Raw genomic sequence first — 26,041 nt, forward strand, 5'->3', positions numbered from 1 at the left:
TATTTCAAAGTAAGATACTGTTTTATTATCGTAATAATAAATTCGCTTTGTTTTACTTTGAACAAAATCATTGTAGGATAAATTAAAAAAGAGAACAAGGTCAGTGGTTGAAAGCGATCTCGGCAAGTTTTAATTTATTGTTCATAGAAAAAAAAGATCTTAATCCCACATAATGATGTTTGGGAAGTTAGTTAAATAATCAGAACCCATCCCATTCATTGGTCATAGAAAATCACTGAAAATGCACAAGGAATTCGTTTTTGCATACAAGTATTATTTCCTAACTTCCTGTACAGACAGTATGTGTAGTGAGTGACGGACCCCTGAGGAGGACAGTGAGAATACAACAGGCGGAGACATGCAGGGGAGAGCTGGCGGGAAAACGCTTTTAATTGGTTTAGCGAAGAACATTTATTGACTCCCCCCCCGCCCCCCCCCCCCCCTCACCTGGGGTTTCTAATTTGAAGCCTGAGCAAAAATAAAAGCAGCAAAACGTAGGCTCAGGGGAACAAAACAACCGTTAAAGCGGGAAAACCAATCTAATATCCGATATAAATTAACCAACCGTCAATATCTGACGGGGAGATGGGGGTAATGCTTTGGACTAGGGAATGAGAGGACCTCAAACAGTGGTGTCCCTGTGCCCCAAGCTTGAGAACATACCAAGGAATAAACTACTTCTCTTGGACCACCCCTTAAATGTTGCCCATACAAGTTACAAAGTTACACCTTCTTTGTCACTTCAAACTGCTACTTCCGATTCTGCAACTACCGTTATTATTTGCTTACTCTCCTTATTTTTAGTTGTAGAAAAACAGGTGTGGTAAGAAAGCCGGGGGGGGGGGGAACCGAGTTAAAGCATTTTACAGGGATGAAATTGTAGGAGCATTCTAGTGAACTCTTCAAGTAAGCCTTCGTTTAGGCGTGTGTTGTTTCTCTTGAGTGCTGAGCAGGCGTACCGCCTAAAAGATGTGCCCGTTAAGCGTCTCCATTGCAAAAGACGCTTGTTGTTTCACGCCAGAGATCGGGCAACCCTTCCATCCTTCAGTCCCGTCAGTCCGGGCACAGACCTGAAACAGATCCTGCCTTTAAACGTCGTCACCCCCGACTCAAGCTCTTTCTCCACGCTCCGCAAGCCTGCTGTTGGAGGGGTGGAGGGTATGTGGGGGTTGGGGTCGCAGCCATAGGAGAGGACAGGAGGGCGCCAAGGGAGATGGGAAGGGGGGGGGGGGGGCGCTAGCTGATGATGCGGCTGATTGACTGCAGAGAGGGGAAGTCCTCGCTCTCGCCCAGGTGCAAGGTCTTGTGGGAGTTGAAGTCCTTGGGCGCCAGCACCTGTCTGCAGGTGGGGCACACCCGGCAGTCCAGCTCGGCTAGCATGGCCGTGTCGCCGTTGGCGGTGGGCGGTGCCTGCCACGCGTTGCGCTTGCTCTTGTTCTTCTTACCCACGCCGCCTCCGCCTCCCGTGGACTGCTTCTCCAGAGCCCTGGAGTCCCCGTGCGCGGCCAACAGCTCCTGCTGTCGGGACGTGTCCGGCAGCAGCACCAGCAGCTCATTGAAGATGCGCTGGAAGTTGTCCCCCAGCAGCTCCTTGCAGCTGCGGTAGTACTGGGCGGCAGACATCACACCCTGCAGGGACCAGGGGGGGGGGGGGATAGATGTACTTCTGTTTCAGTGTTTCCCACTAAAAAAGGTTTAGTGGAGGGGAAAATGCTGGAATTTCAATAGTCTAATCATTGTTCTGAGTCGGCTCAAATTCCCAATTCTTTTATCGAGTAGATTATCAGAACCAAATCAAGGTTTTAGCAGCTGCTCTGGGGAAGAATTGCTAGTTGGAAATTGAGCTGAACAGAGCAAGGTTGCCATGTGTGATTTGACAGTAAAGATGAATTCCCGGAAACAATCAGAAGAAATGCCCTGATTGGTCAGAAATTGTGCGGGAGCAGCCTAAAAGCTCAATTATATTATGCTAACTGTATGTGCTAAAACACATTCAGACAACTAGGTACTTATAGTCTAACATTTTTGAATACCTGATGGGTGACATATATGAGCCTGTTAGTGATGTCCAGAGGGGGGAGGGGTGGCCCCGTTGCTAGGTTACTCGTTGCTATGTTTTATTATGTTTAGGTCTCGCGGAGTGAGAAACCGAAACCAATAGAAACTAATACATGGGCCTAGGACCAGCCCGGGCCGGGTCAGAGTGTGTGTGAGCCCGAGGCAGAGCGGGAGAGAGATAAACAGAGCTACGAAATAGCAGGCGGCAGGCGCGGTTCGGAACTACTGTTATTTGGAACAAATGTGTGCTGTACTTTCAACGCAAATTAAACTATATCGATGGTGACGATAGCGTCTCGTTAGAAAAAATCCTGTTCTTCTACACAGCAGTCGTCCTGCTTTGCTATATATATATACACACACACACACACACACACACACACACACACACACACACACACACACACACACACACACACACACACACACACACACACACACACACACACACACACACACACACACACACACACACTTTTCTTTTTTTAAGAGCAGCAAGAGCAATGTTGAGGACAGCCATTTGAGTCGATTATTTAAACACCAAATAATCTAAAAATGAAATTAAATAATGACTACCCCTGATGTCAATACTGAGAAGAAGGACTCAGACTTGTTTAACCTTGATCATAACAACTAGCGGTTACACTAACGAGCCCGAAAAGCAACAAAGGTCAGATACTAACTCTTGTATCTGCCGTGCAGGTCAATGGAAGACCAATAGCTAGCCAAAACTGTTTTATTTTGCTTTAAACGTGGTCATTTGTTTTATATGATTGTCAACATAGTTATCGATGCCTCTTTTTCACCGTGACTGAAATAAGTCCCAAATTTAGACAAAAAACATTTTTGCCATCCTCCCCAAACCCCTATGGCCAGTCTACTGGTGGAGTTCTGATCGTGACCAACGGGTACTGTGTGATGACGTTTGAAGCAATCTCTGGCGTCCGAGAGAAAGTTTAGCTTTTCGGACACTTATAGTATAACGCTAAGGTGTGTGTGGATGGTGAAACCATTCACACATGTCTTAGCAGCGATGCATCTATTGTCAGAATCCGAGTGACGGTAAGGCTTCCCAGACAGGGAAGATATACTATAGGTGTCTGGGAAGCCAGACACCTATAGTATATCACTGTGTGGCGCATTTCACATACCACAATAATTATTGGGTCATAACCATTGGGATAGCATTTTTTCCTAAAACTCAGTCGAAAATCCATTTTCTTAAATATCAGTGTTCGAATTCCAACTAAAACAGTAGATTCAAAGGCTCTTTAAGTTGACAAGCTAACCTTATCCCCTGCATAATAACAGGTTGCTTACAGTGAGTGTGTTCTCCACGCTGCCCGGAAGTGTAGCTAGCAGTTTCCGCAAGCAAACGAGCGGCGTCATCAGCAGCAGCAGAGTATAGCAGACAGAGGGCAGACAATGCCTGATCGACTAGTACTCGATGATAACTTGGATGTGATGTGGACAACAGCCCCCCCCCCCCCGATATATATACAATTCACGGTGTTGCCCTATTTGAGCTAAAAACTGAATTTCACCGAAAGGTGACAAGTTTAAAACCCCTTCCATACAACAGTATATTAGACTAATTGCAAACTATATGACCTGTCAATTGAATGTATATGCCGACACGTTAGTTTGTATTGTCGTTCATTTAGCAGCTTCTCGCCTAAAGACGACTTAAGGGAACCCCTGCTCTCTTTTTAGAGGAAATAAGGCCTCATTTCATAGATTAGCATCAGATCGACCACGTTTAGACAGGTGGGCTTTTAGGGTGCAGTCCCATTTTGTACAATACTGCTTTTATTCCGTAAAAGCGTGTCCGTCGGTGCGCACCAACACGTATGGTATAACCGTACGGCCAGCCCATACCTGTCGGAACTGTCCCGAGAAGTTCTTGAACTGGTTGAAGTGGGACTCGTCATTGTGGAGGTAGTTCCTTATGGACTGGATCAGCTCCAGGTTCCTCTGCTGGAAGTTCTCCGGTACCATGTAGCTGTCAAGCAGCTGGGCCGGCCTGGGAGGGAGGGAGTGAGAGAGTGAGATTGAAAGAGTGAGCGAGTGTGAGTGAGTGAGTGAGTTCTATTTTTACTACATCTATGTATCCATCAATTACCGTACTATTCAGTGATTTCATCCGGAGTGGCCGGGTCTTACCGATGGGGGGGCGGGGGGGCCGGCTCCACCACGTTGCTGTTGAGGGGGATGCCGGTGAAGCCCGGCGGCGGGGACTTGCTGGGGCCGCCGGCCAGGCCCGGGGGAGGGAGGGGGGGCACGACAGAGGAGGGGGGGGCTGCGGCCAGGGGCGCCGTAGCCTTCAGCGGGAAGGAGCTCTTGAACCCTGTCGGTGATGGACGTCAGCACATCAACCAATCAAAAGGCTTTCATTGACAATACGCAGGAACGAGTTGGGGGTGTTTTGTATCCTTAAGCTCGGAATAATTGTGTAGAAGTCCACATTTAACATAGAAAGGGTTAGGGTCCGGGCATGCGCACATTCAGCAAAGCAGTGCATTAAGATATCCGGGGTTTTACAGTCAGACAACCCTTTGTTTGTCTGTAATATAATAAATATTTTGAAGGAGAGCTATGCAGAGAGAGTCCACGTGCACTCTGTTTTTAGGCTGTTCTATTGCGAATAAACGATCCGATCACAAGCCTAGTATGTACTGACCTGGCGGGGGTTTCCTGGTGACGAGGGCAGGAAAATCTTCCTCGTCTGCCGGAGGCGGTTCTGGGAAGGGGTGGGGGGTCACGGCTGGGGAGGCGCTCGCCTTCTTGGTTGCCGGCGTGAACGCCGTCTCCGCGTACCCGTTGGTCAGTTGGCTCGGGGTTCCCGTCCGCGCTGCGGTGACGGTCGCCGCTGGGGCGGGCGCCGCTTTGTTCTTGCTCTTCTCGGGGACGTTCTCCTTCTGCGCTACCGTCGCCTTGGCCTTCGTCTTCGTCGCTGAAGTGGCCGTCTTGGACGGCGTGGCGGGAAGGTTAGTGTTCTTCTGCTGCGGCTGCGGTTGGGGTTGCTGCTGTTGCGTTTTCTTCTTCTTGCCGGCTTTGGGGGCTGCGAGGCCGGGGATTGCGTCTGAGGAGTCGGTGGCGGGCGGCGCCTGAGGTCTCCCGCCGACACCGGCGCTAATGCTGGTGCCAACGCCGCCGCCGCCGCTAACGCCGCCCCCGCTCTTGACGGTAAGCAGCGAGGATATGTCCAACATGGTGGGCACGGTGCGGAACTCCCGCTGAGTGAGCCCGCCGTCCTCTTCGTCGGAAGAGGAGCGCTGGGGCGCGGCAGCGGGCCGGGCAGTCTCCCCCCCTCGCTTTTTCCTCCGCGAGGACATCGCCACGGACGCAGAGGAAGAGGAGGAGGAGGAGAGGGGCTGGAGCCCGGCGGGGGGAGCAGGCGCAGGGAAGGCTTCTGGAGGTGGGGGGCCGTGATTGGCTCGGGTGGGGGGCACAGGCTTGCCGTGGGACGACCAGGCGGAGGCAGAGCCGCCGCTAGGCTTCTGGAGGCGGAGCTTTGACACCAGGGCGGGAAAATCATCTTCCTGGAAGGAGGAGGAGTTTCTCGGCGGGGCCGTGTAGGCCGGGGTCATGGGCGACGTTACCGCCGAGGTGGCAGCAGAGAGGCTGGGGAAGTCGTCCTCTTTCAGGGGCCCGCGGGGGGGGCCCGCCGAGAGCCTGGGGAAATCGTCCTGCTTCAGGGTCCCGCGAGGGGGGGCGCCCGAGAGGGTGGGGAAGTCGTCCTCCTTCAGGGGCCCGCGGGGGGCCGTGACAGGGGCTGGCTTGGAGCTACGGGAGGGAGGGGCACACGCAAGCAAAAAGGGACAACATAATGTGCACCATTAGATTGTAGCTCAATTAGTAGTGCAGGTTAATAACAAGGGTTAGGGGTTTGATAGTTAGTTATCATGGCATAAAAGTTACAGGCTGTGTGTGTGTGTGTGTGTGTGTGTGTGTGTGTGTGTGTGTGTGTGTGTGTGTGTGTGTGTTAGGGCTGTCAACGAATATTCGAAGTTCGAATATTCGTTCGAAATGTATCCAAAAACGCGAATTTGAACGTGAAAATTAATATTCGAATGTGAAAAAACACTCCCGCGGTACAAGCGCCTCTATCTGCTTTGTGAATGAGCCTCTGTCTGTTCGCGATGTCCCTCATAATATTCGAATGTGAAAAAACACTCCCGCGGTACAAGTGTAACAGACTAGTATTGTGAAGAGCGAATGCATTTTATCCCCTCGGGGTTTCCGTACTTGGATACAGGTATTCCAGCTCGGCTATGCCATTCAATAAGCATCCGAAGTAGAGCTCAGGGAGCTAGTAGTCTGGCTGGTGAAAGCTGCTATCACGCAATGTTCTCGGCAAAGTCCGAGACAGCTTTTTTTTCATGAATCCGAACGGTGCGTAGTGCTGGCCCTTTCGCTGGCATGGTGGAAGACGTAGGCGACATGCATTTTTTTCTTTATCGATTTTAATAGGCCTTCTCGATAAATGGTAAGCAAAGCAAGGAACGTTACCACTAGCATACTTTGTAACATTCAGAAGCGGGCGTCTTCTTCAGATTACTAGTTTGCGCGCTTGCAGGTGTGGTGGTGAAATGCAAGCGATACAAAGTTGTGGCTTTTCATGATTAGGCCCCTCCACGTTACTGGGCTGTTTATAGGATATATATATATCCCACTAATTTGAACGATGGTTTTGTCGCATTATTGACATATTGACGGCAACTGCGTAAAATAGGCAACCAGATATTCGAATAGTTCGAATTCGTGATTTCTTTCCAAACGAACATTCGAATGTCATTTTTGAGCAATTTTGACAGCCCTAGTGTGTGTGTGTGTGTGTGTGTGTGTGTGTGTGTGTGTGTGTGTGTGTGTGTGTGTGTGTGTGTGTGTGTGTGTGTGTGTGTGTGTGTGCGCGTACCTTGGTATGGGTGTAGAAACTGGCACCCCCAACACTGGGAAATCATCATCCTCCCCAAATGGATTTTTACTCTTCATGGTTCTCACTGGGAATGAAAAGGAACCATAACCCACAGGAAGTGAGTTACACAAAAATACATCCACATTAAATTTAGGGCCATGGAGTGTGTGCCCATTGATGGTGAGCGGGACTACATTATCTAACCTGGAGGTTCTGGGTTATTTTTGATCGCCCCGGCTCTGTGTCTGAGCTCATCTGCATCCATTCGCTCAGTCCGGTCTTTCCTCTCTGTCCGGTCAATTCGCTCAGTCCTATCCATTCTCTCTGGCCTATCCATTCTCTCAGTCCTATCCATTCTCTCTGGCCTATCCATTCTCTCTGGCCTATCCATTCTCTCAGTCCTATCCATTCTCTCTGGCCTATCCATTCTCTCAGTCCTGTCCATTCGGTCAGTCCTGTCCATTCTTTCCTTCCGCTCTGGCCTATCTATCCGGTCAGTCCTGTCCATTCTCTCTGGCCTATCTGTCCGGTCAGTCCTGTCCATTCTCTCTGGCCTATCCATTCTCTCCTTCCTCTCAGTCCTGTCCATTCTCTCCGGCCTCTCCATTCTCTCCGGCCTCTCCATCCTCTCCGTTCGATCCATCCTGTCCATCCTCTCATCGTTGCGTTGTCTCTGCGGGGGGCCGCGGTCTTGGGCAGGAGGGCCCCTATCCTCTGGCCGCCGCACCGCCATGGAGGCCCTCATTGCGGCTGCAATGTCCCGCTCCTCCTCCTCCCTGAAGGACAACAAAGCCCTTGATAGTTCTGTAGTAATGAATGCATTTGCTGGCTGCAAATATATGTGTTGTAAATGATAAAATCATAAACCATCAATATTGAAGACCGTTCATTAAAAGTAAACTAATGTTACTCATCAAAGACCAACCCTTACTTGCTTTACATGATCCGGATGACAGCGCATCGTCATGGGGAAAATACACACGTAGTCGCACAAAAACTACCACCTGAAGCCCCCCACGTACCGGTTGTATCTCCAACTCTTCTGCTGCCCGCCATAAGGCCGCCCTCCTCCACCGCCTCCTCCTCCTCCTCGTCCTCCTCCACGACTTTGCCGTGCCTCTTCATAGTCCTCCCCTGTCAACATACCTACACACACACACACACACATTAAATACAGCAATGTGGCCACATAAAGATAAATGCAGTACATATAGAACATTGACCTGCACACGTCACCGTAGGTCAACCGACCAAAGTGCCGTAGCTGTACGTTTCCCATAGAAGTGCATCAGAACGTCAACACCTTCCGAGGAGTGGGACTTTAATCGGATCATTCAAGGTAAATCAGGGGTACCGGTTTGCATTCCCAAGTCAAACGTCAAACATGCGCACAGTAAATGTATTTTCTCTTCCTCAATCGCCACCTATTCCAAATCCGCCTCCACCTGACAAGATAAGCGGATCACCGTCCAAAAAAACCAACCCCCAAACAACCCGCTCCCGCCCCGTGCTCACCGTCGTTCCTCCGCTGCATCCTCGGGGCGTAGGTGAACTGCAGGTCGATCTGCCGGTTCTGCCTGGCTTCGGCGCGGTTCTTGCTGTGCGCTGAGGCCTTGTGTGCCTTGTAGTCGATCTCTGAGCGGAAGGCGTGCGTGAACTGCTCCGTGGCACAGCGGCCCTCCTCGCACAGGTAGTGGCTCTCGCGGAAGTGCTCGCTCAGGTACTGGTAGTCGCTGGGGACGGGAAAGAGGGGACCACGCTCAGATTTTTCGGAAAGGCGACGCGGGATGGGATTTATAGATTAGATATCGTAGCAAAATGACATGCATGTTTTTATGTTCTTTATGTGAACATACCGTTTTGACCCGAATTTAAGACAAGGTTTGTGTTCGGGTCTAGACTTTGAAATGTCACTAATCATTCACAATTTCCTGGTGATAAATACCTTAGGGATTGTCTTATAATCGGAGTTGTCTTACATTCGGGTCAATGCAGCAATTCATATATTTTTGGCTTGCAGTGGATATTGATATCCTTTTGTTCAAATCACAGAGCAGAAAATGATTGAAAGGAAAGTTGCCCGTTGCCTGTTCCTTTTATGTTAAGAGGGAGGACCCATCTCATTTCTAACCAATCAGCAACGGCTAAGCAAGGCATGGGCCACTGTATCCCAATAAAACTCAATGCACAAAACGAAACATCAATCAAGATGGTTGATGGACACACGTCTACCGGTCCACATAGTCCCACGCTCTCACCTGTAGTACCGGGCCACACAGTCACCCACTCTCACCAGTAGTACCGGGCCACACAGTCACCCACTCTCACCAGTAGTACCGGGCCACACAGTCACCCACTCTCACCAGTAGTACTCCTGTGCGCCGTCCGCGTCGCAGAAGTGGCAGAAGTAGTGGTCGCGCCGCAGGTGCTTGAGCAACTCGTCGTTGTCGAGGTAGCGGTCGTCGCAGAACTTGCAGAGCGGGTGGCCGCGGTGGCTGGTGTCATCAGGGTCGCCGTGCGCACGGTGCCTCGCCAGCTCCTTGCGGTTGTACCACTTCCGCTCATGGGAGAAGATCTGGGAGGGGGGGGGGGGGTGCGTGTCAGTGAATGAGCAAGCGACCGTGGTTTGGATTTTTAGAATAGTAGGGTAGGGTTCTGTTACCACATTACCATATTAAGCGCTATATAAATTTCATTTATTATTATTATTATTATTAGGGTTTGGGTTTGGATATACAGTACATTGACCAACCATATATTAGGTAAATACTAAATCATAAACACATCTACATAAATACATAATATTTTTTTTACAAAGCGGTGTACATATATCTTGATACGTCACAATAAATACTATAAACCTGCTCTGTTTTCAGATCTTCTCTTTGTTCTATTTGCATTGCTTTGTTTGCACTATAATAATCTCTGCTGCTGTAAATATCCTGGGATAAACTAAGTCCTCACAGTTGGCCAATACTTCTTTCCACGCCAATAAGTCTTCCTTTCAGCCATCAGACACAAGCAGCCAATGATTTGCATATAAACGGAGAGGCACTAAGCCGCGCTGTGAGGTTCTTAAAACTAAAAAGGTTCAACTTTATAAATCCCAAATTAGATATTTGGTTGTCAAACAGAACTGAATCGGAAACAGAAATGTACAAAAAAATAAAAAACATAACATAACGAGAACTCGGAACATGGTTAACTATGAAGGGTAAACTAATGAATGTCAATAAATGACAGAATTTACATTGAATCAGAAGTGTAGGAGGAGGGCCAGCGGTTGGACGCTGTGAAAGAGGCCTTGTGTGTAAAAGAACCTTGAGGTGTTTGGTGCAGAGCTTGCAGCAGAAGAGCTCATGCTGTTTCCTGATGTGCTGCTCCAGCTCCTCCAACCGCGGGAAGACCTTTGGCTCCGGGCAGTGGGGGCACTCTGGCAGGAGAAGCCTCCTGGAATATCACACAGACACAGACACAGACACAGACACACACACACACACACACACACACACACACACACACACACACACACACACACACACACACACACACACACACACACACACACACACACACACTCAGGGTCGACTCAAGGAGATAAAGTTCATCCAGCGCTGCCGGGGGTTAAGGGTCAACTCTAAACATTGGACAACTGTACTGAAACACTAAAATTCTCAGAACATTGGCACCCCTTCAATATATGTGCTGTCTTAACGCCAAATAATGTATGCAAGAAGACACTGTAGCATTTGGTATGTCCCCTTGGAACTACATGATAAAATACATGTTTTGAAACATGGGACATACAAACCTATGATCGTGGTTTGTATATCCTGAAGTCCTTTGTATCCTTCTAAAGACTTAGGATGTAAGATGTCAGCCAAAGAAAGATATATCCTCTACCTGTTAGCCCATAAATCAAGTGCTGTTTTGGAGGAGGTCAGTGAGATTCAGATCCACTCGACATGGCTTGAGTCTGACTCGGTTACGGCAGAGCTTCAATGTAAAGCGGGACACACCAGACCAGCCAAGGAGTGCTGTGCCGGTCAGCGTCGCATAGTAGATAGACAACACTTCGGAAGATCTGAGTCTCGGTTTTTGTCTGTGTTTAATATAATGGGTCCCAAATAGAGGATGCTGCGATGCGTGCCAAGTCTGGTACGTTCATCCTCAAAGCATTCTACCGGGTGTTATAAACACAAAAATAGATACAGCATCGCAGACCACATGAAAAATAAGTTTGTTGTGCTAAAAAATATCTTTATCTTCAACCAAATGCTGCCACAACATCAATGATTATTTGACATGGTGTAAAATAATTTGTAGCTGAATAAATGTTCAGAAAGTAGACTAGCAATCATCCTTAAGTTGGGCAAATTCAAAGTTGTGAAAAGTAGGGTGTTTTGACCTCCTGCCCTACAAGTCTATTAAATGTGTTAACAATCTCATCTTATAGTTGACTTACGATGCAAATTAGCCTGACTCATCAGTATCTTGGCGAATCTACTGTGGCTGAAATCAGTGAGAAAGAGAGAACTTTGAGCTGTAGATAAAACACACCTGAATTGGGTGTGGATCTGGGCATCGCCGAAGTAGATATCATGGCTCTGCTCACAGTGAAACTGTTGGAAGGGCAGGGTGGAGAAGGCTGCCAGTCGATTCACAAACACCACCTAAAACAGAAAAAACAATTCAAGGCGCAGTCAAAGAATCAATAGATGAAAGATGCAGTGGTGCATTTAGAAAGGTGTAGCTGGGGCCTTCACTTATGACTGGAAGCTGTATTTCAGGATTTTGGATGGCTTTGTCCCAGTGTCGAGATTGGAATTTCAGTACCTAATGAATATACAGTAATAGGAAATCGGTACTTGTAAAGACATCAGGGATTAACTTAAACTGGTTCCCAGTAAAACTGACAGCCACCAAGTATAATGTGACATCGGACGGTTGTTTGGATCCTACTGTACACGTTATAAGAATAGAACGCATAGCGTAATTGGACGGGTATTAGCTTATTATAATAGCATGTGCACTATGGTAGTTAAATCGTCGACGTTGATTTACTTAACAGCATATTTTGCTGTGATAAGTGGGCGAAAGTCATGCTGTTGACCATTTGCGTAACTATTTAGCAAAGTATTGTCAGTATTGGCTAGAATGCTGGGGACTTATAAGGATAACCTCTGAATGGGATCAAAAGACCAAAAAACGTACATGTTAAGCAATATTATTGACACACAAAACCCCATAATTACAGCTCTTCCCACGTCTGACATCGTGATGCTTCTGCATGGGTGCTAGCATATGGCATTAGCCTGGTGAGCTAGTGGCTATATAACGAAAGTCTCTGTATAACCATAAAACCGCTAACATTGTCTTGATAGGCAATTGTCACTGTAGGCGTCATTTATCAAAACTGTTTGTCATTGCAAGCAAAACGTGTAAGCTACTTGATAAAATAGACAGCCGAAAAGGGTGGAGCGGCCTGACAGACACATCCCTCCCCGGTATAAAGTATCAGCGTGCCCCGAACCTTGTCGAGCTCTTCCCGGCAGACGGCGCAGTACTTCTGATCGCACAACACCCGCATCTTGGTAGAGCAGCGGTAGCAGACCGGGTGGTCGCATTTTCCCAAAGCAAATATATCGACATCTTGGCAGCAAAGTACGCAAGTCTTCTCAGTATCCTTTGTATTAGATGAATCCATGACAGTGTAAAGGCCAAAAAGGTACAGTGTTTTTTGATCAGATAGGTGAACGTTGTGGTGCTTACGTAATATGAAAGTCAAGAGAGTTTGTGCCACCTCACGACCGTCAATGTCGAGCAACGCGATCTCTATGTCATAAGGATAAACCGCTGTTTGACAACAGCAGCTGAGGGCGGGTTGTAAATCTGCTTATGCCTATCGCGGATGTGCCCGTTTGTGCAAAAGGTCTTGACATGACCACGTGCTTGTCACTTTTGATATATCTTTACCGGTATGTAAAGAAATATTTTAAAGAAATTTGTTAAACGGTATTATAGTAATGGAAAAATATCTTTATCTTTTTAGCTGCAAACAAAGTACAAATTTAACGAAAAAATAAATGTATTTTCAAATCAAGCAGCTAACTAACATGATGTCCTCTCCCAGCAACTGCAACCTTAACCAAGAACAACCTACTATTAATGTTCAAACCTTTAAGTTAATGCCTTAGCTATGTTGAATGAACAACAGCATTAAAATAATCAAACCGTACAATATTTAATAATAGAAAACCCATCCTCACTCAGAAATGACAAGTCTCTTACTAGAACCTTATGAATATAAAATAATTATAGCTGGTATGACAAATGGGCCTTTTTTTCATGTTTTAAAATGAGCATATTGCCGAAAAATATTTTAAACATCACAAATTAAGGTACACCAACATATGCTAGTATAGATGCCCCCATTTCATAGTAAAAGAGTCTTGCTCTGGTTATCATTCAGTGTGGCATAGCAAACATCCATGGCCCACATATTGAGGCCTTTAGACACAGATTTCACAAAGATTTAGCATTAAAATTACAAACATCCATCTCTTTCAGTATCTTACACCGACATAATATGGATAATATATGTATTTACGATACAAGTCTCGCAGGGGATATGCAACAACGAAATCCCAAAAAAACACAAATTATGTCATGGACAGTAGAGGAGAGTGTTTCAAGATGATCCAAGATGGCTATCGCCTTCCGTGGGTGGCCTTGTGTAGTCCCATAACTTTGAAGGTGTTGCTGGCTATCTTCTCATAAAGGAGGAACATGAGGGCGGCAGTCAGCACCGTCTGCAACAGTTTGGCCTCCAACCCTTTGAACAGACCAAGCGCGCCATACTTCCTGCGAAGAAAGAGTGCATGAAAATCATGAGTTGTCTTACTTTAGATATTAATATTCAAGTGTAGTAGCATTTACTAGCATTTAGTGGGGAGGTTGCAAACAAATGAATAATACTTCATAGTTCACCTGCTTTTTAATGTTGTAGAGTTTATGGGTAACGGGTTCAAACAGCGATGTTAACCCATTGGGAGATTCAGAAACGTTTAATTCAGGGAAACAGTTAAATTGCATTTTGGTTGGGCTATCAGTTAATGGGGGGTACTTTGTAATTCACCTTTTGTGTAAAAGATTAACAAACAATGGCGCTATAAAGGAGTGCCATTGCCAGACCGTATCCTGGGCAGGTAGACTGCTAGACACATGGACTAATTTAAATGATCAAGTCTTTAGTTGACCGGGTCTCTATAATTCAGAGCGTGATAATCGAATATCTTTCCAACAAAACCTTTTTCTTTTCAGTAAAAGCTAATTCTGTCGGAAACATTAATGTGTTAAGTAACGTCATTACAACAACGTTCAGAGAACATGCTCATAAAGTAATTCTTTGTATTATTGTTTTGACCCAGGCTACCAGTGCTGGACTGCCCCATGATTGAATTCCCCACATAAGATTATCTACAGCTGTTTGGGTAGTCGACTCATCAAATCTAAGTTTTTTTCTAAGTTAACGGTATGTTATAAGTGGCAACGCCATTCAAGTTTAATGACATAACGTCACGTAAACAAACTTAAAGGCACCCAGTGCAACTCTCGAGGCAAAAATGAACATTCAATTTCGAGTCTTTTTTACACGTAGTATATTTCAATAACTCCCTACCATTACATATCGACATTTAAGGAGCGAAGATTACATATCGACATTTAAGGAGCGAAGATGAGACGTTGTGTGGTGAGAACTGATAGAAAATCGTAAACAAAAACAATGGGCGCCAGCTTCTTTATTTATTGCGATCTCACAAAAATAAACAGGATTCCAGTCGGCAATCCTCGGAACAAGACCGATGAGTCCCGAACGCTTCCGGAGATTCTAAAATGTGATCCTGTCACTGGTTCTGTTTGCCAATGCGCGAATTGTTTTCTAAGTGTGTACATACTTTACGATACACACCCACATTCAAATGTTGTACCATTTTGTACCGTTTTGTGCCGTTTTGTACCGTTTTGTGCTGCTTTTTCTGCGTAATGGTAGGGAGTTATTGAAATATACTACGTGTAAAAAAGACTAGAAATTGAATGTTCATTTTTGCCTCGAAAGTTGCACTGGGTGCCTTTAAGCAACATTTTTTTATCAATAACAAACCCTAGAATAAGAATATTTGGTTAAAGAGTAACAATTCCTTACAACAAAACTATAACATGGGAGTGAAATATATATTTTTATTACACAGGTCTTTTCAACGTTCCGTTCACTTGCATGGGCACTTCACAACTTCCGGCGGTCAATTATTTTTTGATAATTCATTGGCAACGGATGAATAATGACCGCTGTCAAGGTAAACAAAATGACTTTTTGCCTTTGGTATCACTCCGCAAGTAGTCCGGTAACTTGTCAATGTAATAAGCGGGATATGTATCAACCCAAGCGCTGTCGGTTGCTAAGCGACGACGTCAACATCTTGGGCGGACTATTTCTCTGCTGATCAACACTATGAATGCTGGTAACAAATACATTGTAAATAAATTGTTTCGTTTTGGGAAGTAGCCGTGTAATAAGCGGGATAATGTATAGAACTTCGCCGGTCATTATCGAAAAATAAGCCCCTTCATGGCGAAGCAAGACACCTCCGCTGCGCGTCGGTGTCCTGTTCGCCCTGTCGGGGCTTACTTTCTCGATAATGACCGGCGTTCTATACATTATCCCTTACATAACGAATATGTAAAAAGAAAGAAGAAAATAAATCATCCTGACACCAGACGAAGACTAGACCAAAACTGTATTTGTTGATGTTCACACACCACCCAATGTGTGAGGTGGAGAGAGCATAAGATACTTCACCTCACTCTGTTGACCAGTAGACGTTTGATGACCATCAAACTGCTCAGTATTTGTGACTTGTCGGTTGACTCTTGCAGTTGACCGAACTACAACAAAACACACAATGGATACAAAAAAACAATGTTAAGTCCCAGATATGGATTCTGAATTATATTCAACATACAGATACATACAACACATTGACACACACACACACACACACCCTGAGGATGGACTGGATGGTCTGTAGTGGGTATGTGGCAGTGGTGGCGACTGCTTTCGCGATGGCACCGATCAGGAAGACCTCAACAGACGTAAGCTTGTGATAAAAAAAAAGGGAGGGAAAAAAAAACTGGTGAGAACAACTAACTTCCTGACAGATTTGGTTGAGCGTTTAGCTGACCACATGACTCTGCGATTTGAGTATTAAGGTCACATGACCCGCATATGAGCAAGCTTACAGAGGTATCCAACATAGCAGCAGTTCACTCATCCAGAAAGAAGGAAATGTTATTTCACTCCTTCCCCTTTCCATTTAATGTTTAGTAGAGACATAATAAAAATGAAAGACAGGGTTACCATTTTAAACATTCAAACCCAATCAAATTGTTTTCTTTCCACTGTTAATTATTTTTCATTCCTCAACTTTAACAAAGTCATCAGCGTTGATTTTCTAGAGACAATTTAGATTAAATTATTTACTGACATAAAACATATGAAAGGGGGCATTTTTGTTCTGTCGCACATTAGATCAATGATGCATAAGAGTCAAGAAGCTTAGTCAACAATATACATATGTAGTCTGAAAGCACTTTATTCAGTTAACCTTGGATTTTCCTGTCCAATAGTCGAGACACATCTAATTGTAAGGGTTTTGTTAACAATGTTTCATTCGCCCTAAAAATTCCAATGTGAACCTGAATGAATTAACCCAATGGAAATTGCAACTAAGTATCGTCTCTCCCCCATGAATTGGGCCGAGTCTACCAACGGCTGGGAGTCAAAAAACCACAACTACTAAACCATCCTGCCTCACTAGTTCTTGGCTTTGAACCACTGTGACTCTGACCCGAAACCAAATTGTTGTCAAATTGGGTGTCTGATCCTCTCACCCACATGACCCCCTCCCCTTCACTACCAGCGCCTCCATCCAACACCCCCCCGCTCTCCCATTACCTCCGTGTGGACGCCCCGGCTCAGCTGCCTCTTGAGGCCCTCATAGATCATGAACTGGATGGCAGGGTTGAGCACCAGCAGCAGGGAAGGGAAGGTGCCGTTCCATAGCGCGCCCAGACCCTCCTTACTGGAGATCTGCACAAAGGCATCTGGAGAGGTGGAAGGGGGTTGAATTTGATATTTCGATAGGAAATCCGATCCATCCATTATTTATCACAGTTATGTATTTTAATACAGTTATGTATTTTAATACATACCCCCCATGTATTTTAATACATAACTGATGACTGATGGTTGGCCTAGGATTAGTAATTACTTGGCAAATAAAAAACCCCACTTAAAACATAAGTACAGAGACTTGGATCATTAGCACAATGTTTCTCATATATAAGAATTGAATTGCCAATATAAATAACGTATGAGGCATTTTACGATTCAAAAGTGACGCAGGAGAATGCCAATTTTCCGATTTTTTTCATACTTTATATAGGAGCCCCAGAGAAACAGTTGGTTTGTGTGTGGAAGGGTTTGTTTGCATATGGAAATTACTATTAGCTTAGAATTAGGTATTGTAATAGTGTCTCAACGTTTTCAGGTGACCAATCATGAAAGAGAGATACAATTGGACATACTATTTTTAGTATGTCCCATTGTATCTCTCTTTCATGAAGGAATGTCGGTGAACTTAAACATTTACCCAGAATGCCAGAATAGCTGGTGGGCCGGATGTCTTCGTTGCGGAAATTGGCGCCCTGAAGCTTCAACCTGGTGTTGACCACCCACAAGGGAGTGGTGACCAGCACGTTGATGATCCCTGGAGAGAGAGAGAGAAACACATTCACTACACTACAGTGGCAGCTCAGCTCAACACAAACCACAAGACTGGCTCATGCAAATTATACTGATAAACAATTGCTATGATAACTGCCCCTGTGGCAATGCTGATAGAAGTACTGTCTTCTATGAATTACTTCTTAAATATTACAGTGTCACTACTTTTAACTATTTAGTCAGTTAGCAGACATTTTTATTCAAAGGAATTTACAATGAGTTTTTGGAAATAAGTAGGGGGTTATGAAGCCTGTTCAAGGATGCCTACAGGTAGATGGGGATATTTGGGGTTGAACCCAGAACTTTCTGGCAGGGAGACAAACACCCTAACCAATACTATCCAGCCCCAACACAAACTGTGCCAGCAAGGACATGACAACCTCTCTCTATGCATCCCATGGCCCATCTAATTTTTATGCTTATCCACCATTACGTTTAAATCTAACCCCATTTCGAAATGGAATTCCCTTTACAATCGCACTTATCTGTTTGAAATGTATAGCAAATACATAACGTAGCTTTACCTGCAGCGATGCCAAAGATCAGATCAGTTCCCGGGGCCGACTTCTGTCCCCTAAGCCAGCTGGCCTTCAGTCCGTGAAAGCAGTAGAAGTAGACAAAGTTGGAGCAGCACAGGCTGCAGATAACAGGGAACCAGCCTCTGTATGGTGCCAATCTAGGAAAGCAGGCAGAGAGCAGGCACCCTTTAAGGATGTGATCAGTGATGGGGACGTTTTCTATTGAAAGGAATATTAAGTAGTGATTAAGGGTAGTGTTGCGAAAATAAACACGTCCTCATGTTAACTTACAGGCCCTCCTCTTTTACAATCTCGGAAAGAATGGCAGGAGTTGACCTCGCCTTCCTGTTTTCGTCCACTAACGGAGGTTAAAAGTTGGAATATTATACGACAATGAAATCTACTCCTGCTATTAACCTATGAAAATCCTGTTAATAATTAGTGAGTCACCATTAGTTTACCTTGGAGCCTTAATCTCGCCGTGTCAAGCGGGAAGAATACGGTCATAGCAGTCACACTCCCCTGAAATATGATGTCAAATACATGAAATAACACAATAACGTCAACACCCTGGCTTGAAGAATTAACACATTGAAAACATCTTGGCATATACGCCTGCTTAAAGTCATTACTTTAACGACAATAAACAATAATGTCATCTCTTGTACTGTATTCTAACTTACGACTGCTCCTGATACAGCATGGACTAAACTTTCATACGAGAAAACCTCAGTGAATCTGAAATCTCCGGTAGTCATTCTACGGTATCTTTGGTTGAGTGTCAATTTGAGAAAAATACAATTGATCCGCCGTTTCTAAAAACACATGTCACCAAACAAGTAAGTTTGACAGTGGTGTTTTGTAAAGTCCTTCCTGTTAAACGTAACAGCCAATCAGAAGTGGTTTCATCGAGTCGCGCAATGTGATTGGTCTACAATAAGTCAATATTTTTGACGCAAGTCGCAACGCAATAAACCATATGGTTTGTTGTTCTTATCTATATTTCAAGACTGTAGATGTTATGTTTCTAGCTGTAACATCAAATTGGCTTGAAATTGTTTGTACATTCGTCCTGTTTGTGTATTGTGCCAGGTAACTCACGCAAGACCATTTACGATCGACAATACCTCGACCAATACTATAGCAATAATATATATTGTAAATATTAATTTGCCATTTATTTTCCTTTATTTTTAGACCAGGTTAAGAGATAGTTTAATCAAATCCAAGGACATTTATTCAGATACAATTGATTACCCTGAATACACATACTGATAGGTAAATAGTTGTGACCTTTTTGGCTAGCAATAGCACATCGAATATTTGTGTCAAAAGCACAATTCCTATTATAATTTTATTAGAAGAGAGATTGAAGACGTTACTTCATGCCAAGCATTTCAAACCAGCCAAATACATTAGAGTTGGTTAGATGGAGCTTATATAATGGAAGATCTCACAAATATAGCAATTGTCCTGCATTAAACATCAACCGATTCCCGTCTAAGCAAAAACATTTATTACTTCCATTACTTACATTCTGTTATATAAATAACTTTAGCCAAAATAGAGATATTTCAAATACTAATTTTCATGCCAAAATGACTCAAATGAAAATATATAAATAACATATGTATTCAGATATTGAACATCAAAGTTAAAGCATATCATCGCATACATACATACATACAGATGCTTAGTAAGATACCCAATGCAAAGTTTCCATCAATAAGATCAATAATACAAAAAACAGGTAATATAATTCACTTCTCAGTAACACTCATTCACCGCCCCATTCACTCAGCCAGTCCTGACACAGCCTATTTTGTTCCTCACTCTCTGCCTTCTTCTTCTTCTTCTTCTTCCCCTTTCTCCTCTCCTCCTCTGCCTCCTTCCATTTCTTCTCATTCTCAAGCTGCTCCTCCTTCGCAGCGACGCTGTCCAGCAGGGATTCCACAGCGTCCTCTGCTGTCCGGAGGGTGCGTTGTGGGAGCCACTTAGGGTCGACGTAGGGCAGGAAGGGGTCTCCTGCGGTCACTTGCAGGAGGTGGGGCTCCAGCGGAAGGCGGAGGAGGTGTGCGTGCAACATCATACGGTAGGGGGCATCGTCCACCCCCAAGCTGTAGGTGAAGTCCCCCACGATGGGATGGCCTACCGCGCTGCAGTGGACCCTCAGCTGATGGGTCCGGCCTGAACGGACAAGGAGGGAGTAGAGGTAGAAATAACTTAATAGAACCACGCCAACTGCCATGTCAAGTGTTTGAGTTGAATCCCTCAGAGTATAATCTCTCTGAGCAACATCTCATGTTTTCCTTAGTAGAAGTAGTAGTAGTAGCACCAGCCTTTCCTACTCTCAGAAACGTTAACCTTAACCCTACTATTGATCCCCACTAGCGTCTCACATCAGCCTCTCGTGGCTAGGGTACGTCTGTGCATCGGTAAATGTTATAAACAATATTTACAATATTGTAATTTTCTTTGGTAATTTTTTTTCTGTGTCTTTATTTCCATGCCCACAAATGGCCAAAAGCCATTGATTTTTTTTATTCCGTATATAAGCTTGTAATATGTTAACAGATTTAGATGTGTGTCAGTATGTACCGGTGAGAGGCTCGAGAAGCACTTTGGTGGCGGGTTCTCCGTCGTAGGTCCCGTACTCCAACACACTGAGCTCCGTCTGGCACGCCTTGGGGTTCTCACAACCTAGGACGCACAGGCTCGAACTAGTGATTAATTTAGCAGGGGCTTATAAAAAGGGTTACTAACTAGGTGAATACAGATTCTAGTCATAAATTAGCTATTAGGGGCAAAGGGAGCTTGATCACGGATGTCTACAAGTAGGATGGGCATAGGGTATTGACATGAGCACCATTTGAGACTGGGAGTCCATTATTCTCCCAATCATCCAAACACATGTATTCACATGTGTTTGTGTTAAAAACAAACACAGATCAGGAAGTGAGGGTGCTAACAGCTTACCATCACTTCCTTCGATGCACATCATGTGCGCCTTGCCCTCTGTGGATGTCTTGCCGATGGAGAATTCAATGGTCCTGTTCTCCTCCTCCACCCAGCCACGCAGCTGGAAGACACACATACACAAACAGTTCCTCAATTATCCCTAAGATAGATGTATAGATTACTGGAAATGAAGATAACGATCAATTTGTAGCTGTTTAGTGTGTTTCTCTGTGTATCTATGTACTTTCTGTGTGCACAGTATTTTCATTGTTACCTGCATTTTTGTACATGTGTGCTTGTACAGGGTGTGTATTATTTTATTTGTGTATTTGTGTGTGTGTGTGTGTGTGTGTGTGTGTGTGTGTGTGTGTGTGTGTGTGTGTGTGTGTGTGTGTGTGTGTGTGTGTGTGTGTGTGTGTGTGTGTGTGTGTGTGTGTGTGTGTACCAGCGCGATGTAGGCCTTGGTGGCGGTGCGGTCTTTGAAGCAGCGGTAGGCCCGTCCAGCTGCTGCCTTGCTCAGCGCCACACACAGTGCCCCACTGGTGGAGAAGTCCAACTGGTGGCAGAACCTGAGACCCCTCCCCCCACACACAGAGACACACGAGGGAGGTTAGGATCCAAAGGGATCAGGCCTCTATCTGACAATGTGATAGAGGCTGATATCAAGATGTTACGTTATAATACTCCACCATCACTTCTTTCCTGAAAACCACAGAGGCTTACCAAACTGGCTCACATTGTTGAGACCTCTCGTACTTTCTAGCACACTAAATAAATGAAAACAGATAACGATACACCCAGTCCAAATCTATCTAAACAAATACTGATTTCACTCGTCTATAGCTATTCAAGTAAACTGTGAACTTATCGGTCGCACAATCCCCAAGATGAAAATATCTTATGTCTGCGTTTTTTCACATTTTTCTACTCCCCACCTGAATCCGTAGTATGTATCAGGGTCGGCCAGCAGGGGGAAGCGGTGTCTGAGCTGTGCCTGCACCGTGTTCTTCTCGTACCACATCTTGCTGTCAATGCGGAGGTCCCAGTGCTTGTCCACCACGATGAAGTCATCGCTCTGGTGTAGCACACGCAGGTTCTCCAGGCTAGCAGCCTCTGTGGCTGCTGTCATCTTCACCCCCGGTATATTTATCCCCCAGAGGGTTTCCCCTGGGAGAGAGAGGAGGGCTGGTTGTTAAATCGACATCTTCAACTAAATATGATGTGCTCAATTAATCCCAGAAGGGAGATTCAGGTGTCACAGTGGAAAGTACAGAATAATAACAATGAGGAGATCAAACCATTAAATTAAGAACACTACTACAAATAATATATCTATACATAGAAGTAGAAATATAGAAGCAATAATAAGGTAAAAACATAATGTAAACACATGTATGCATCTTTGATGAGTAAGAGAGAAAGAAACATGCATGTTGACAAAACAATTCCTTTCATTGAGTTTCAATTTGTGATCTTGTGTCGGCCGATTCTGGAATGACAATTTACTATACTATCCTAGTTAATAGTGGAGGGCCCAATAAGATTAACTGAAATATATGTTTAGGCCTAACTTATGGTCGAGCATCTTCCATACAAAAACGCCTAAACAACATGTAGTACAGGCCTACAGAGGAATAGGAGTAATAAGGAAGCAAGAAGTGCCATAACTTTTGATAAAGATATTTTTAAGATTCATTGCACCACATGTTATGAAACCTATTGTTATTATTATTACAAAACCGTGTTAATGTTAAAATATGGACTAAAGAAGGAAGTTAAATCTCAACGAAATGTAGGTAAGAGACCATTCACATAAACAACACAAATAGCTACCTGAAGAAGCAAGCAAATTTGCTGCTCAACTATGATCGCATCATTGAAATAACCCTTCACAGACAGAATCCATGAAGTTATGAATCAACTGTGGTCATCAGTTTCTTCTGCTGTGCACTGGCTGGATCGGTTGTGCGTGCATGTTTACCCGGAAGTCGCAATGGAAGGCACTTCCGCTAAACCCAGGAGAAACCAGAAACCAGCCCCCTGCCCCCCAATGATAAATTATTATATAATAAATATAATATTTTACAATTTACTATATTGGATATCATATATTTGATATGATATAATGGTATAATGTATTTTATTATAATATAATAATTATATTTTATATGATATTATTTTAACCCATCTTGTCGTGATACAATCACGAGAAAACCAAGTTACTTTTCTCGGGACGATAAACCATTTTGCTGTAGACTATTTATGCCAGATTAATCATTATTATACGGCCACTGCTTTTTATCAACCTGCGAAAACTGCAGTTAAGGGAGAGAAGCTGTTTGCGAACGGGGGCGCATTTGACCATAGCAGATGGTCAACAGATGAGAAGAGAAGCGCGTTTATCGATAAACAAATTCACGTTTAGAAATTGCACACGAAACTGACAATTCATTGTCAGTTAGTGACAATTGTAAAATAAATGTTTGTCGATTTCGGAGGTAATAATCGAAGTTGCAGGTGAAATTGTATAGGCCAACAACAAGTCCGTTATCCATGAGCTAATTTAATGAATTCGTTATCACGACCATATCACCTTAGCACTTTGAGATCATTGAATTGATATAAAGTGCGTTATAAATAAAATGTATTATTATTATTATTATTATTATTATTATGATGATTATTATTATTATTATTATTATTATTATATCAAGTTAGTATTCTATTTATAACGAGTGCATGTAACTATCTCAAAACATAACAAATACACAACAAATACAAATTATACAAATTATTTATAAAATAAACATTAGTATTAAATAAAGATTAGTATTTTACAGCATATATATATTAAGTATATATGTGTGTATATACAGTATATATACTACACAGTATATAGTATAAATATAGTATATAGTGCATATAGTATGTGTATATGTATGTTTCTGATCTCTCTGTGACTGATCCTTCCTTGTCTGACCACTTTTGTGTTTTCTTTAATATATCTTTTATTCCCGACATACAGACAAAATCAAATACTGTCAAAAAACGGTACATCAATGAAGAATCTTATGTACTTTTTAGAAAGGCAATCTCCTTACTACCACCTCTCAACCCATGTTCTGCTGATGATCTTGTAGAAAACTTTAATTTGAAAATTTTGAAAGTCATGGATGTCATTGCACCCTATAAGGTTAAAACGATTTCTGTACACACACACACACTAACCCTAACCCTATCATTAAATCCAATAATAATAATGCAAAAACCCTATTTGCAACTGTTGACAGACTGACCAACCCCCCAACACAAATTCCACCTGATCTCCATTCCACGCAGAAATGCAATGAGTTTGCAGATTTCTATACTGTTAAAATTGAAGGCATCAGACGCGCCATCAATATCTCCACTTCAAACTAAAATGTTGGACTACCACCCTGTTCAGGCAAAAGTAACGTGGCAGGGATGGCATGCTTTAATGTTATTGACTCTAAAACTCTTGTGGAAACTGTTACACAACAAAAGCCATCCACCTGTTGCCTTGATTCTTTACCTACCAACCTCTTTAAGAATGTTTTTGACTGCCTAGCAATAGACATATTGCAGATAGTTAACAACTCTCTCCAGTTAGGCAACTTCCCAAAAGCCCTGAAAACTGCAGTTATTAAACCCCTTTTAAAAAAGCGGAGCCTAGATACCTCTATTATTAACAACTACAGACCAATATCAAATCTGCCCTTCATAAGTAAAATCATTGAGAAAGTTGTCCTCCCGCAACTTAATCACTTCCTGGCATCAACTGGTTGTTATGACACCTTCCAATCAGGATTTCGACCCCTGCACAGCACTGAGACCGCCCTCATTAAAGTTGTAAACGACATCCGTCTTAACACAGACTCTGGCAAAACCTCAATACTAATGCTACTAGACCTCAGTGCTGCATTCGACACTGTAGACCATACAATACTTTTGGACAGGTTAGAAAACTGGGTGGGGCTTTCAAGCACAGTCTTAAATTGGTTCAGATCCTACCTACAAAATAGGAACTACTTTGTTTCCATCGGCGACTTTGTATCAGAATCAACCAACGTGATGTGTGGAGTCCCACAAGGTTCGATCTTAGGACCCTCTTTATTCAACATCTACATGCTCCCACTAGGGCAAATCATGCATAATAACAATATTGACCATCATTGCTATGCTGATGACACGCAAATCTATGTATCGCTATCACCAAATGACTATCGGCCCATAGATCTGCTGTGCCAGTGCATTGAGCAAGTGAAAGACTGGATGTGCCGAAATTTCCTTCAGCTAAATGAGGACAAAACGGAGATAATTGTATTTGGTGCTAAAACGGAAAGGCCTAAAGTAACCCAACACCTTCACTCTCTGTCCCTGAAAACCTCAATCAAAGCCAGAAATCTTGGGGTTATCATGGATTCTGATTTACATTTCGAAAGTCACATCAAATCAGTTACAAAAACTGCATATTATCACCTTAAAAATGTAGCAAGACTTAGAGGGCACATGTCCACCGAAGACTTACAAAAACTTGTACATGCCTTTATCACTAGTAAGCTTGATTACTGCAATGGTCTCCTTACAGGTCTCCCAAAACAAACTCTAAGGAAGCTTCAGCTTGTTCAGAATGCTGCTGCTAGAGTTTTAACAAAGACCAAAACATTTGAACATAATACACCAATTCTTAAATCGTTACATTGGCTTCCTGTAGGTCAGAGA

General features: G+C 43.9%; 3 protein-coding genes across 3 annotated transcripts; all 3 read right to left on the minus strand.

Annotated features, from left to right (window-relative positions):
- Positions 1-102: 102 nt before the first annotated feature.
- On the minus strand, positions 103-12,811 carry znf598 (zinc finger protein 598). Its single transcript, XM_030349335.1, has 12 exons — positions 12,510-12,811; positions 11,537-11,649; positions 10,297-10,426; positions 9,340-9,551; positions 8,492-8,709; positions 7,999-8,122; positions 7,181-7,752; positions 6,977-7,061; positions 4,739-5,844; positions 4,222-4,405; positions 3,937-4,081; positions 103-1,629 (listed from the first exon to the last, which is right to left on the minus strand). Exons 1-12 carry the CDS (start codon positions 12,681-12,683, stop codon positions 1,237-1,239), a joined length of 3,456 nt encoding a protein of 1,151 aa, XP_030205195.1. The 5' UTR covers positions 12,684-12,811; the 3' UTR covers positions 103-1,236.
- A 384-nt stretch (positions 12,812-13,195) lies between these two features.
- slc25a17 (solute carrier family 25 member 17) lies at positions 13,196-19,221 on the minus strand. The gene is made up of 9 exons (XM_030349360.1): positions 19,024-19,221; positions 18,802-18,862; positions 18,632-18,698; positions 18,347-18,498; positions 17,689-17,805; positions 16,992-17,140; positions 16,039-16,134; positions 15,837-15,922; positions 13,196-13,840 (listed from the first exon to the last, which is right to left on the minus strand). The coding sequence occupies exons 1-9, from the start codon at positions 19,096-19,098 to the stop codon at positions 13,687-13,689; spliced, it is 957 nt and encodes a 318-aa protein (XP_030205220.1). The 5' UTR covers positions 19,099-19,221; the 3' UTR covers positions 13,196-13,686.
- A 288-nt stretch (positions 19,222-19,509) lies between these two features.
- On the minus strand, positions 19,510-23,284 carry rpusd1 (RNA pseudouridine synthase domain containing 1). Its single transcript, XM_030349394.1, has 6 exons — positions 23,132-23,284; positions 22,234-22,465; positions 21,744-21,867; positions 21,317-21,419; positions 20,939-21,040; positions 19,510-20,527 (listed from the first exon to the last, which is right to left on the minus strand). The coding sequence occupies exons 2-6, from the start codon at positions 22,425-22,427 to the stop codon at positions 20,118-20,120; spliced, it is 933 nt and encodes a 310-aa protein (XP_030205254.1). The 5' UTR covers positions 22,428-22,465; positions 23,132-23,284; the 3' UTR covers positions 19,510-20,117.
- Positions 23,285-26,041: the final 2,757 nt, after the last annotated feature.

This window comes from Gadus morhua, chromosome 2 (genome assembly GCF_902167405.1).
Source record: "Gadus morhua chromosome 2, gadMor3.0, whole genome shotgun sequence".
Taxonomy (NCBI): Eukaryota; Metazoa; Chordata; class Actinopteri; order Gadiformes; family Gadidae; genus Gadus; species Gadus morhua.